The sequence below is a fragment of the Episyrphus balteatus genome, chromosome 1, assembly GCF_945859705.1.
Source record: "Episyrphus balteatus chromosome 1, idEpiBalt1.1, whole genome shotgun sequence".
Lineage (NCBI taxonomy): Eukaryota > Metazoa > Arthropoda > Insecta > Diptera > Syrphidae > Episyrphus > Episyrphus balteatus.
The window spans coordinates 76,674,138-76,690,562 of NC_079134.1; the positions used below are offsets into that span (position 1 = coordinate 76,674,138).

Below are 16,425 nucleotides of genomic sequence, written 5' to 3' on the forward strand. Positions count from 1 at the left end.
GGACAAAAGTTGTCCTCTTATTACCGCGACGAAGAAAAACAACAAACCATCCTGGTGGACAGTTGAGCTCAGTAACATAAGAAAAGAAACTAGAAAACTTTTCAATCGTGCTAAACGCACTAGAGCTGAAAGTGATTGGGAATCCTATAAAACCAGTCAAAGAAAATTTAAGACAGAAACTCAACGAGCCAAACGATGTTCTTGGAGAAACTTTTGTAATACTATCGAATGTACAAATCATTCGGCAAGACTAAGGAAAATAGTCTCCAAAACAATCACTCCTATAGGCTCCCTAAAAGGGCCTGATAATCAATGGACTGAATCTTGTCAAGACAGCTTAAAACTCCTGGTGCAAGCTCACTTCCCAGGTAGTAACTCTGAATTGTAAAATGTTTCCACAAACTCTTTGCACTCATTTTGTGAAATTCCTAGAGAAATTATTACGAAAGAAAAGTTGATCTGGGCCATCAACTCCTTCTCTCCTTATAAATCTCCAGGCCTAGACGGCGTCTTCCCCTTGATGCTGCAAAAAAGTAGTGAATTCATTATTCTATACCTGATCACAATATTCCAAAATAGCCTACAAGCCTACAGACTATATAACCCTTTCAGCATGCATACACAAAAGGTAGAAGTGTAGAAACAGCTTTACACTGTGCAGTCAGAACTATAGAAAAGTCACTTGTGGTTAAAGAATATACCCTCGCAGCATTTCTAGACATAGAAGGAGCATTCAATAATGTTCATAATAGTGCAATTGAAAAAGCACTCACTGATCTTAAAATAGAAGACACGGTCATAAAATGGATCGTGTGCATGTTGAAAAACAGACAAATAAATAGTGAATTAGGTGGGTCACATATAAAAATGTACGCATCTAGAGGAACCCCACAAGGCGGTATTCTATCATCTCTTCTTTGGATTTTGGTGATGAATGAGATTCTCATCAAACTGAATAACAGCGGTGTCAAGGTTATAGCCTACGCAGACGATCTAGCTCTTCTACCGACAGGTAAATACCTAACCACTGTAAGCGAACAATTAGAAAGCGCATTATCCAAGGTCAGTAACTGGACCAGGAGATGTGGTCTTAAAGTAAACCCCCTTAAAACAGAACTGGTACTTTTCACAAACAAAAGGAAAATTCCTCCTTTTGCAGTGCCAAAAATTGATGGCACCCCACTTAAGATTTCGGATAAAGCGAAATATCTCGGAGTGATCTTGGATAAAAAACTTAACTTGGGCCCAAACATTCAAGAAAGATATAAGAAAGTCACGTTTGCACTTTACTCATGTAATAGAATTCTTGGCAGAAACTGGGGACCAAATCCCAAAATAATCATGTGGATGTATACCGCCATTGTCAGACCCATTCTGACTTATGGCAGCTTAGTCTGGTGGCAAGCTCTGGAAAAATCCACGAACTTGAAGACCCTAACCAAAGTACAAAGAGCAGCATGCATTAGCACTACGGGGGTGATGAGGTCCACTCCAACCGCAGGGCTGGAAGCAATCCTTAATCTCACTCCCTTAGATCTATTTGTACAAGAATTAGCAGCAAACAGCGCCCTACGACTCAGTCAAACCAACATTTGGAATACTAGTCAAAACGGCCATACTACGATCCTTTCTAACTACGTTGGCAACAACATAAGTACAGATTACATGACCCCTTACTTAGACTTCAACAAGTCTTTTAATGTCAGTTTCCCTAACAGACAAGATTGGGAAAACAGTGTACCTTTCTCAAATGAGTCAACTATCGCCATCTTTACTGATGGTTCGAAAATGAACACTGGGGTTGGTGCAGGTTTTTACTCAGAAAACCTTAACCTTGCCAGTTCCTTCAGGCTTCCCGATCACAGCAGTGTCTTCCAAGCCGAGATATTGGCAGTAAAAAATGCTGCCAAACAAATATCCATAATGGCGATATCACCTGCTGACATCACCTTTTTCATTGATAGCCAAGCGGCAATAAAAGCGATTTCTGCCACCTTAATCAAGTCAAAGCATGTTTCTTGCTGTCGCGAAGAGCTTAGGGTTCTTGGTATGCAGCATAATGTAAGACTCTGCTGGGTTCCCGGCCACAGTGATGTGTTCGGCAACGAAAAAGCGGATGAGCTTGCAAGGGAGGGCTCAGTTCTTGATCCCTCTCTCATAGACCATAACATCAGAATCCCACAATGCGAAGTAAAACGAAATATCGTCAACAATATTTCACAAAAAACCAATGAAAGATGGAACCTCCTAGAAACCTGCGCTCACACCAGGAAACTATGGCCGAACTTCGACGAGAAAAAATCAAATAAGATCTTACTACTTAGTAAACCTTCCTTAAGATCCCTAATAGGCGTCTTAACGGGACATAACCTACTAGGATACCACAAAAAGAAAATGGGGCTTAGTACGGATGATCTATGCAGAGGCTGCGGCAACGAGGACGAACAGGAAAACACTGTTCACTTCCTCTGTCACTGCCCAGCACTCTGTCGCACTAGGAAAAAATTCTTAGGAAACTACTTCTTTAATGAATTAGAAGAACTATCGGAACTTTCAGGCAATAGCCTACTGAACTTTGTAAAGTCCTCCAAATGGCTCGAACAACCATAGCATTCATAGGTTATCACTTTTTCATGAAGTTACAATACTTCAGGGTATCACAAGGGATCTACATTGATCTAAGTATGACGGTAACAAGATCAACTGTCAGCCCATTTAACCTAACCTAACCTAACCTAACCTAACCTAACCTAACCTAACCTAACCTAACCTAACCTAACCTAACCTAACCTAACCTAACCTAACCTAACCTAACCTAACCTAACCTAACCTAACCTAACCTAACCTAACCTAACCTAACCTAACCTAACCTAACCTAACCTAACCTAACCTAACCTAACCTAACCTAACCTAACCTAACCTAACCTAACCTAACCTAACCCACAAAAAGGCGATTTTGGACTAATGATGCAATTATATTGTTGAAAAAAATCCGGATGTAATAGAAAAGACCCTGTTTGCCTAACATCGATATTGTCAGAGCTACGCTTAATCAAAACCAGATCATTTGTATTGATTCTCATACATTTCATACTTAGTTTTTTGGCTCTCCTGAAAAATAGACTTTTCTGGGTTACGAGGTATTAGAACTAAAGCGACGATATGTTATAAATAAATTTAACATAAATTGAAGAAAAATAACTAAAAAAGAAAAAAAAAGGATTACATATACAAAAACAAAGGCAGTAGTATGAGTGATAGCCTGATTTTTGTTTGTTTGGCTAAATTCTTAGATTTTAACTAAAAACCTGAAATTTTTGATTCTAAAAATACCAAAAAATTCTAAATATTATTGCATGATAAAAATGAAATGTTTGTAGTCAAAATTACATTTTTAATTGGGATAAAAAGATGACCGGATCCACTTCCATGTTTTTAGTACATTATACGTACGAGAACACGTACAAGGACAGATACAAGTTCAAGTACTACCTCAAGTATTACATAGTACAAGTTAAGGATAAAACACGGATAATAAAAATCATCAGTTGGTTTCTGGAGTTTAGTGCGGTTAGTTGTTCGATTCGGGTCATGGTATAAATTTAAAAATAAAGTTTAAAAATTGAAACAATTAATCCTAAATTTTTAAACTGTGATAGTGATAAAACAAAAAAAAATTTAATCTGAGAATTTGCATCATAGATGTGATTACCTATAGCAAAAAGGAAAATTCATCGAAGCCATAAAACCAATATCTTGGTTAAATTTATGCTAACAAATTCGTAACCATCCAGGTAAATCTCGGCACTAGGCCTTTTAAAATTCTATATTATATATATACCATAAGGTTTTAGATAGTTTATTTATACATATATACATTTTTTTTATACAAAACCGTCAAGGTTTCGAATTTTCACGAAACCTAGAAACCAACGACAAAAAAAAAATAAATAAAATTTAGAAAATACCAAGGCTATAACTGATTGGCTTCTTAAAGCACCCCCAGAAAGGTCATAAACATAGGTGGCTCAAAAAAACCAGCCATAATCATCCATCACGCCAAAGTAAGCACCAAATCGACCTCGTTACGACCAACGAAACAGCAGCAAAACCCAACTACTAGCAGCAGCCTAAGGCCCCCGCATTGTATCACAGCAAAAGTGCACAGCAGCAACTGCCTAAAGCAGCTACCTACAACATGCGAAAGCATAAGTGCACGACAATATTTGTCTCATACAGCGAAGCCCTACAACAACGAGTCCATACAACAACACATAAATCAACCCTTAAATTCAACCTCTAATTCACCAAACATCTACAACAAAGTCAAACAACAAGTTTTTATCTTTAAAACAACACAACAATATAAAAATTACTAGCTACAAAATACCACAGAACAAAAATCTTAAAAGTTAAGTACACTTATTCAAAAACAATTTTTTTATTAAAAAACAAAAATACATAGTCCAGTAAAATACTTAAAATCAAAACTAGAATTCTATAAATTCAATCATTCCAACTAATTTAAAACTTGAAAATTATTTATCAAAATTAAAAATTTAACTAAATATCATAGACTACAATCTAAGAAACAAAAACTTACATACTAGCTTTAAAACTTAAATATCTAAAATAAAATCTACAAACTAGAATAAAAGTTAAATAACTAAATTAAAACTTACAAACTAATATAAAACTTAAATAACTAAATTAAAATTTTATCTAGAATATCGTCAATTACAAACTAGTAATATAAAGCTTACAAACTAGTATAAAAAAAACTAAATAAAATAAAATTTAGCTAGAATTAATTCGATCAAAATAAATTAAAACTCACAAACAAGCATACAAAATAAGAAAGCTAATCAAAATTGAACAAAAACAAAATTACATGCAAAAGCACTAATCTAAACCAATCAAAAAAAAAATACAAAAAATAGTAGAAAGATTTTATTAATATTTCATTTAAAGCAATTATATTTCGAAATCGAATTTTATTTCAAATCTAATTCTATTTTAATAGGTAATTTTATTAAATTATAACAAACCAACAAACGACAAAAGATACGAGCTAAACATACAAAAAAAAAAACATAAAATCATCAATCCCATCGAAGCGGTGCACCTCCTCGACGGCGAATGCCATTTACATAAATGAAAGTCAAGTAAGCACCATTGTATATATATTCCTATAGTACTCTCATGAAGCAGAATTTTCTGTTTTGCGTCGCCACCGCTGGGATCGCTAGTTTATTTTATATTTGAACCTTATGCAGAAAATTGAACTGCAGATCTACCAAAAGATGTCGCTAAAGTATTTTCTTCGATTGATAGTACTATAGAAATATATATACAATGTAAGCAGTAAAGCTCGGTAAGTCGATATTTATTGGATTATATTTGAATAAATTTGGTGATCGAAATCGAAAATTGCTTTAGCTTATACACCAACCTAAATTTTATATCCATAAATAAAAAAGCTACCAATAAAGTAAGATTTTTTCATATAAATTTTATTTTAAAGCATACTTTGAGGCTACATTTTTTTTATTTTGAGAACAGATTTTTTGTCTCTATTGAAATTGAAGAAATCATATGTGTGATTTGCCTTAAGTCAGGCTAAAAATTGGTAAAGATAACAAATCGTCGTTAATTTGAATATAATTTAAAAATCATAGATACAAGTTTTATCCGATATCACTTGTGCGCCTCCACAATAAATTAAAACAAAATAGCGAGACATAAACAAATAAACAATACAACATTGTATCGATCTACAATGTTGGATCATAGCATATACCCTTCTGGTGTATTCTAATATTTATCTTGTAATAATAAACTGCGACATCCAAGCATCCACTGTTAGATGCTGTGTCATCATTTTAAGTAGTAATAAACTTCGACACCCAAGCATCCGCTAGAGCAACTGTAAGATGCTGTGTCATCATTTTTAAACAAAGAACATTGTAACGATCCCCAGTTGGATCATTCCAAATATCAAAATTATAATTTAATCTTAAGTTGGCTTTCGCAGAAGATACATTAAATCTTAAGTTGGCTTTCGGGCAAGATACATCAAATCTTAAATTAACCATTGGACAAGACACATCCAATCTTAAGTCGACCATCGAACAAGATACTTCGTATCTTTAGAAAACCTTTGAGATTCAAACTAATAAATTTAATTCTTTTTTAAAAAATATTTTAAAGAAGTTTAATTTAAAATTGGCGCAGTCGGTAGGATCTCATTAAAATAAAATGAGATTCAGTGATACGAATCAAAAAGAAAATCAAATTTAATAAAGTGAATAAGTGAATTAAACCAATCCATGTAAGGAACAATAAGTGTTTTAAATTTACAAACTCATAATTAAATCATTGATTACATAAGTGAATAAGTGAATTAAACCAATCCATTTAAGGAAAAATAAGTGTTTAAATTTTACTAATTCACAACCAAACTATTGATTGTATCGAGTAACGAAAATACTCAACACAATAAATCGATTAGTGAAAATAATCAAACCAAAACCAAATTAAAGTGCTTTATTGTATAAAAGAACAATAAAAGTGTTTTACAGAAAATATCCCAGCTCAAGTCAGTGCATATGGCCTATGCTGAAATTTCCGTAGAGGAAGGTATTTTCAGAAAATTAACAAATTGATCAAAATAAAATTAAAAAGTGTACACTCAAAATAAAACAAAGTAAAATAAAATAAAAAATTGTTTAAAGAAAATTAAATTCAAAAATATAACAAAACAAAATAAAAATTATTTGTTTAAAACTTTTGTGTGAAGAAAAAAAAAACGCACATTAAAAAATTAAAATTTATGGTTCATATTATAAAGTAAAAACTTTTTGAATCCAACGGCAAGTGGCATGATCGAAAGCCCCAAATTCAAAAGAAAAAAGAAGCCTACAATTCAACCAACAAAGGAATCTAGAAAATCACACCATGGATCAACAAGCAGCAGCAGCAGCAGCAGCAGTAGCAGCAGCACAAAACAACAATGGTAACAATATTAATATTAATAACAATGTTTTAATTCCAAGAGTCTTAGAACTCAATCCTTTAAAGTATATAGAAAGATTATCTACTTTTGACGGTAAGACACAGGACTTACCTATTTTTATAAGTAACGTAGATGACATAATTCCAACATTACTGACATACAACGATCAAGGGCAAAGAATGTGTATTAATTTATTAAAGTCCAAATTCATTGGTCGAGCTAGGCAAACTATTGAGATTCATTCTCACCTCACTCAATGGGCCGATATAAAGGCTATCCTAATTCAAAATTTCGGGGGATTCAAAAACAGTTATCAACTGTATGATGACCTCAGAGCAGCACAGTTCAAAGGTGATGTGCTTAAGTATTATAATTATATACAAAGAACTTTATCTTTGTTAAATCAAAAATGTTTACAGGAAAATAACCAGTTAGACGTTCCTAGAAATAACGAAACAGCCTTAAAAATTTTTAAAGAAAAACTTCCTGTTCATATGAGAACAATTTTATATTCCCTAAAGCCTTCCAGTATGGAAGCAGCACTCCACGAATTATCAGAAGCAGGTTTTGTAACTCATAATTCTGATTCAAAACCCCAATCCAAAAATGAAAGTCCTAAAAATGATAGTAATTTTAGGAAAAATTCTAATAACAGAAATAATAACCATAATTACAATAATAAAAATAACCAAAGACAAAATAACAATTATCAAAGAACTTACGAAAATAAACAATATCCTCAACAAGTTGAACCAATGGATATAGATCCAAGTTCATCACAAGTAAGAAGAATTAACAAAACGAATTATATTAATAAAAATACTGAACATACAGAAGCAAATTTTCGGGATTCAGCCTCGGAAATTCACTTCCCTATATTAAGTTAGAAAAAGGGAACACTATTTTAAGACTCCTTATTGATACAGGAGCAACTAATAGTCTTTTGCGTGAACAAGATTCACCAAAGGAATATACAAAATGGCGTACTAAGCCTATGACAATACGAACCGCAGGAAATTCAATAACTGTAAATAAAGACGTAATAATACCAAAAAATAAATTTGCACTATCAGTGAGAACTGATTTTTTCTTCAGCGAAAATGAAGAGAAAGAATATGAAAGCTCAATGAATTATTTTAATGATATTAAACCTGTAGATTCCATATTAAATAATACAATAATTAAAGATCTGCGAATAGATCATTTAAATAAAGAGGAAACACAAAAATTATTCAAAGCAATAAAAGAATGTGATGGAGCATTCTATAAAAAAGGTGATGATTTGACATTTACTAATCATGTAAAACATAACATCCCTACGGAGGATAACTCTCCAATTTACACAAGGATATACAGATATCCTGAAATCCACAAAAAGGAAGTGGATAGGCAAATAAAAGAAATGCTCGAATCAAAAATAATTCGGCATTCAACTTCGCCTTATAACGCCCCAATCTGGGTCGTACCTAAAAAAGAAGACCACGCTGGAAATAAGGAGTGGCGTATAGTCATTGACTATAGAAAATTAAATAATAAAACAAAAGAAGATAAATATCCCATTCCAAACATGGACTCAATATTAGATAAATTAGGACATGCAGTATATTTCACTACATTAGATCTAACAAAAGGTTTCTATCAAATAGAAGTAGAACCTAAAGACAGAGAAAAAACAGCATTTAGTACTTTATCGGGACACTATGAGTTTATTAGGATGCCATTCGGTTTAAAGAATGCACCCGCAACCTTTCAGAGACTTATGAATGAGGTTTTGAAAGACTACATAGGAAAAATATGTTATGTCTATTTAGATGACATTATAATATTTTCTTCCAGCCTACAAGAGCATATGGATTCACTCCATAAAATTTTAAATACGCTTAAGAACGCAAATCTTAAAGTGTCATTAAATAAATCTGAATTTCTTCGTAAAGAAACAGAGTTCTTAGGGCATGTAGTAACTCCCAATGGTGTTAAACCAAACCCGAAAAAAATTGAAACTATACAAAAATTTCCAATACCAAAAACAGTGAAAGAAATCCAATCTTTCTTAGGATTAACTGGATATTACCGCAAATTTATCCATGATTATGCAGCTATTATAAAGCCAATGACGTTATGTCTTAAAAAAGATAGCATTATAAATATAAATGATGAAAAATACAAGGAGTCTTTTAATAAATTAAAAACTTTGATGACTAGTGATCTAATAAATAGACATCCTGATTTCTCAAAAGAATTTATATTAACTACTGATGCAAGTAACTTTGCAGTTGGAGCCGTGTTAAGTCAAACACATGGACCTCTCTCATTTGCTTCACGCACCTTAAATAAACATGAGTGCAAATATAGCACTATAGAAAAAGAACTACTGGCTATAGTTTGGGCTACAGCTCAATTTAGGCATTACCTTTACGGTAGAAGATTTCTTATAAAAACTGATCATAGACCATTAGTATGGTTACATAATCTTAAAGAACCAAATAGTAAACTCCAAAGATGGAAAATAAAACTAAAAAAGAATATACTATTGCGAAGTAAGAAAATACTTAAAGACTTGAATATAAAAGATGCACATGAATTTATACTTAAAACCCATAAAGATTTTAATCATATAGGTATCGATAAACTTTACTTAGAACTTACAAGAGAATATTATATTCCGAATTTTAAAGAATTAATTAATAAAATTTTGAACAAATGCCATTTTTGTATGACAAAAATAGATAGAAAACCGATAAAATTACCCTATGAAAAAACAATTACACCCAAAGGACCACATGAACATTATCATTTAGATATCTGGTTCAGGGATAAAAACAGAAAATACCTAACTTGTATTGATAAATTTTCAAAATACGTAGCCGTAGAACAAATAAAAAATGAAACATACATAGACGTTATGAACGCTATGACAAAAATATTTTCGTACATGACTAAACCCAAACTTATAACTTTAGATAACGAAAATGCTTCTATGGCAGAAACATTAAAAAACTTTTTATCGAATAACGATATAGAGGTACATTACTGTACAGCAAACAGACATACGGGCAATTCCGACATTGAAAGATTTCATAGTACTTTAAACGAACAACTTTGAATTCTATCTCAAATAGAAAAAACAGATGATCCATTCCCTTTAATAGATCAAGTTATTAACATTCTTTCTATTTATAATAACACTATACATTTAACTACCAAAGAGAAACCTATTAATGTTCACTTAAATAAAGTAAACAATGAAATAATTTATAAAAATATAGAAGAAAAAAAAGAAAAGATATTAAATTAAATGAAAAAAGAAAAGACGTTGACATTAATGAACAATTCATAAAAACGACAACACAAGAACGCATTAAGAATAAAATTATACCAAGACATAAGAAAGCAAAGGTAATAAGTAAAAATAATAAGAAATATATAATAAAAGAAGCTAAACGCACTCTTCACAAAGACCAATTTAGAAAAAATAAAAAGTTTCAAGATGACATATCATTCCATTCTAGATCCTTCAGTGAAAGCATATCGAATAATGCTACTTTCGGGGAAAATTCCGACAATATTGACAATATTGACGATATTGACAACTCTCAACCTAGTACAAGCGGAGTTAGAAATAATTGACTTAAATCAAGGAAACGGGTTTACAACTATACAATTAGGAGAATATCCAATCATAAAAAGATTTAATACAATCCTTCATATCATTAATTTAACTGAATACGAGAGAAATATAGACATAATGGAAAGAAACATTAATAGATTACCAGAAGAAAACAACAATTTGTTAAAGGATATGATAAAAATAAAAAATGAATTCAAAATCCTTTTACCACACCCTAAGGAAAATAGGCCGAAACGTGGACTAATAAATATAGTAGGTACAGGACTAAAATTTTTATACGGAACAATGGACAATAACGATAGACAAAACATCGAAAAACATCTAAAATTAATCGAAATTAACGAACATAATGAAATAACAAACCTTAACGATCAGATAATAATTAACGATAAATTTAATAAGCAAATTAAAATACTTACTGATACCTTAAACAATGAAACAAAAGATATAATACAAAAAATAGATAACTTTATAGGAACTTATGATTATGAAAAAGACATAGCTAAGATCCAATATGAAATAAAACTAAGAGAAAATCTTGACTACTTACACGAAGATATTGAAAAAATTAAGGAAGTAATAATGACTTCAAGATTAGGAATACTTAGTAGGGATATACTTACTACAGAAGAAATAGAAAAATACAATATTGAAATAAATAATTTAGAAGACATCGAATTAAGCCTTGCATTGTATAAAGACAATATAGTTTTTATAATTCAACTACCAGAATACACAAATGAAAAATATAAAAAATTATATATACAACCTATTCCTAATAAAGAAAATAATTTGCAATTATACATAAATAAACATTTATATCTAACTAATAATGAAATTGTATATGAAGATACAAAATATATTAAAAACTTGAAACTTATAAAAGATAATTGTATTGAAAACCTTTTTAACGCACAAATGCATTGTAACTTTATAAAAAACCTAAATGAAGAGATTTTAGAAATAGGAAACAATAACCTTTTACTTATAAATGTTAAACAGCAAATACTTAATCAAACTTGTAATAAACAAAAGATTTATGTTAAAGGAACCTATCTTATTAAATTTCAAAACTGTCAAATAGAAATAAACAATGAAATCTATGAAAGACAAAATTATAAACATGAAATAATAATACCTAATACAATAGGTGTGTTTTTTATTACAACCGGTCTTAGCTAGACAAAAAAAACGCAGTCTGGGCTAAGCAATTTACATGTTAAATACAACAACACCTTAGCCCCTTGGGCTTAGTTGTTTAGCCCGGAGATTTCTCTGGGCTTAACTTTTTGAAGAGTTTTAAATCTGTGCTACCAAACTAATTTTTTCATAAATTGTTTAGAATTTGTTTAAAAACGTGAAAACTCACGTTTGGAAGGACAAAATGTATTAAAATAGTTTTGCTAGCATACATTTTTGTATCTCTTTGTAAAACATACATGCAAAATACAAGAAAATGACGAAAGCGAAAAATATGACAACTCTAAATTTTTGTTGTGTCTGCTGTTTTCGGAACATTCAATATACAGTGCTGCCAAGATTTCAGGTTAAGCCCCGAGGCGTTTATTTTGTCCAGTTAAGACCGGTGGTAATAAAAAACACACCTAATGTTAGATATTAATTATACAAGATTTGAAAAACTCACATTTGAGAAATTACATTATCAAAATATTAATAATTTAAAGGAAATTATAGAACTTAAGCATAATCATAAAAAGTCAAACTTGACAGTATATTTTATCATTTTAACTATTTTAATTACATTAATCATTTATGCTTATTCGAAATTAAAAAATAACAAAAGGAAGATAATAAATAATGTAAATCTTCCAACGGTCTCATTTCAACCATTAGAAGACTCTAAAGGGGGAGGAGTTTTATCCGATATCACTTGTGCGCCTCCACAATAAATTAAAACAAAATAGCGAGACATAAACAAATAAACAATACAACATTGTATCGATCTACAATGTTGGATCATAGCATATACCCTTCTGGTGTATTCTAATATTTATCTTGTAATAATAAACTGCGACATCCAAGCATCCACTGTTAGATGCTGTGTCATCATTTTAAGTAGTAATAAACTTCGACACCCAAGCATCCGCTAGAGCAACTGTAAGATGCTGTGTCATCATTTTTAAACAAAGAACATTGTAACGATCCCCAGTTGGATCATTTCAAATATCAAAATTATAATTTAATCTTAAGTTGGCTTTCGCAGAAGATACATTAAATCTTAAGTTGGCTTTCGGGCAAGATACATCAAATCTTAAATTAACCATTGGACAAGACACATCCAATCTTAAGTCGACCATCGAACAAGATACTTCGTATCTTTAGAAAACCTTTGAGATTCAAACTAATAAATTTATTTCTTTTTTAAAAAATATTTTAATGAAGTTTAATTTAAAATTTACACACTCACTGTATACGACGTTGGTTCGATTAGTTTTTTTTTTTTTTTTTTTCTTTGTGATTTTACTGAGATACGCTATATGAAACAAATTTAAGACAAAATTAAAAGCAGTATAAAATAATACACTACAAAAACAATTAGAATTACAATTAAACAGAAATTGTAAAAATAATTTTAATTATTTCAATTGTATGTACCTAAATATAATATTTTTACTTATTATTTTTTTTGCATATTATTTCCATATATATATTTTTTTAAATAAAATGATTTATAACGTTTTACGAATCTTAATGCGTTCTAATTTTCGAAAGTGATCATGAGAAGCTTATTGAAAAATTTTAAATGAATTTTTTTAAAAAAACTTAAAATGGAATTTTAAGGACATTTTTAGGGTGGATGTGGCGGACTTAAAAGACCTCTTAGGAAAGAGGCAGTACATCATGGTGTCCTAAGTATATTTTTTTAGGACACAACGGAATTCGTTTAGGGGGCCTTAGCAAACAAACAACGATATCATCTCACTCTAATTCGGCATGATACACAACGTAATCATATAGAAGTATCTCCTCCCTTAATGATACCCTCCTTCTTCAACGCGACCTAGACCGATTTTCTACCTGGTGTCAGAAGAACTTCCTTGAGCTTAATGTGAGCAAATGTCAAGCAATAACGTATTCACGTAAACGCTCATCACTTCTCCCTCGTACCTACTTTATTAATAATGAGCCGGTCACACAAGTGGATTCTTTGCGAGATCTCGGAGTAATATGTGATAAGGAACTTAATTTCAGATCCCACATCACTAACTCGATAAATAGAGCAAACTCCGCACTCGGTTTTGTTAAACGTTGGTCAAAAGAATTCTCCGACCCATAGGTCACAAAAACCCTTTATCTAACATTTGTCAGACCTCTTCTCGAATATGCTAGCCAGGTATGGTCCCCATTTTATGCATCTTATTCACTTCGTATAGAAGCCGTCCAACGTAGATTTCTTCGATTTGCTCTCCGTGGTCTTCCCTGGCCTGATAGATTTAACCTCCCACCTTATGTTGATCGTTTAAAACTCATAGATCTACAACCTCTTGATATACGCCGTAAAGTTGCTGACATTGTTTTCATCCATCAACTTTTAACTGGTAATATCGATTGCCCTGCTCTTTTGCAAAAAATCTCCCTCTATACCAACCCGAGAAATCTAAGATCTGTTTCTCTTTTTGTTCTTGACTATCACCATACAAATTATTGATGTAACGAACCAATGAATCGTATGCTACGTACCACTAATAGCGTGGATAACTCTCTTGATTTCCACCACTCCAAACATTCTCTAAAAACCTCTCTCTACAATATTTTCTTAACCCCAGAACGTCCCTAATTTATCCTCCCTAAAATTAATTTAGTTCTTAAGTATTTTTATCATCTAGTTTTAAGTTTTTTTTTGTATACAATAGTTGTAAGTTTCTATGCTTGTATTAAGCTAATAAATATAAATATAAATATAAATATAAATATAAATATAAATATAAATATAAATATAAATATAAATATAAATATAAATATAAATATAAATATAAATATAAATATAAATATAAATATAAATATAAATATAAATATAAATATAAATATAAATATAAATATAAATATAAATATAAATATAAATATAAATATAAATATAAATATAAATATAAATATAAATATAAATATAAATATAAATATAAATATAAATATAAATATAAATATAAATATAAATATAAATATAAATATAAATATAAATATAAATATAAATATAAATATAAATATAAATATAAATATAAATATAAATATAAATATAAATATAAATATAAATATAAATATAAATATAAATATAAATAATATAAATATAAATATAAATATAAATATAAATATAAATATAAATATAAATATAAATATAAATATAAATATAAATATAAATATAAATATAAATATAAATATAAATATAAATATAAATATAAATATAAATATAAATATAAATATAAATATAAATATAAATATAAATATAAATATAAATATAAATATAAATATAAATTAAATATAAATATAAATATAAATATAAATATAAATATAAATATAAATATAAATATAAATATAAATATAAATATAAATATAAATATAAATATAAATATAAATATAAATATAAATATAAATATAAATATAAAATATAAATATAAATATAAATATAAATATAAATATAAATATAAATATAATAATATAAATATAAATATAAATATAAATATAAATATAAATATAAATATAAATATAAATATAAATATAAATATAAATAAAAATATAAATAATAAATATAAATATAAATATAAATATAAATATAAATATAAATATAAATATAAATATAAATATAAATATAAATATAAATATAAATATAAATATAAATATAAATATAAATATAAATATAAATATAAATATAAATATAAATATAAATATAAATATAAATATAAATATAAATATAAATATAAATATAAATATAAATATAAATATAAATATAAAAAAAAATATAAATATAAATATAAATATAAATATAAATATAAATATAAATATAAATATAAATATAAATATAAATATAAATATAAATATAAATATAAATATAAATATAAATATAAATATAAATATAAATATAAATATAAATATAAATATAAATATAAATATAAATATAAATATAAATATAAATATAAATATAAATATAAATATAAATATAAATATAAATATAAATATATAAATATAAATATAAATATATAAATATAAATATAAATATAAATATAAATATAAATATAAATATAAATATAAATATAAATATAAATATAAATATAAATATAAATATAAATATAAATATAAATATAAATATAAATATAAATATAAATATAAATATAAATATAAATATAAATATAAATATAAATATAAATATAATATAAATATAAATATAAATATAATATAAATATAAATATAAATATAAATATAAATATAAATATAAATATAAATATAAATATAAATATAAATATAAATATAAATATAAATATAAATATAAATATAAATATAAATATAAATATAAATATAAATATAAATATAAATATAAATATAAATATAAATATAAATATAAATATAAATATAAAATATAAATATAAATATAAATATAAATATAAATATAAATATAAATATAAATATAAATAATATAAATATAAATATAAATATAAATATAAATATAAATATAAATATAAATATAAATATAAATATAAATATAAATATAAATATAAATATAAATATAAATATAAATATAAATATAAATATAAATATAAATATAAATATAAAT

General features: G+C 27.8%; 1 protein-coding gene across 5 annotated transcripts in view; it reads left to right on the forward strand.

The window, feature by feature from the left end:
* LOC129905216 (uncharacterized) overlaps nt 1-16,425 on the forward strand; it is a 429,598-nt gene that overhangs the window by 78,188 nt on the left and 334,985 nt on the right. For 3 of the 5 annotated variants that reach the window (XM_055980639.1, XM_055980640.1, XM_055980643.1), the window contains exon 1: nt 6,768-7,015. The exons of the other annotated variants lie outside the window; for them this stretch is intronic. In XM_055980639.1, the coding sequence (XP_055836614.1) occupies nt 6,882-7,015 (134 nt within the window). In that variant the 5' untranslated portion in view covers nt 6,768-6,881. Of the gene's footprint in view, nt 1-6,767; nt 7,016-16,425 lie in introns of those variants that run through there. 5 annotated transcript variants of the gene reach the window in all.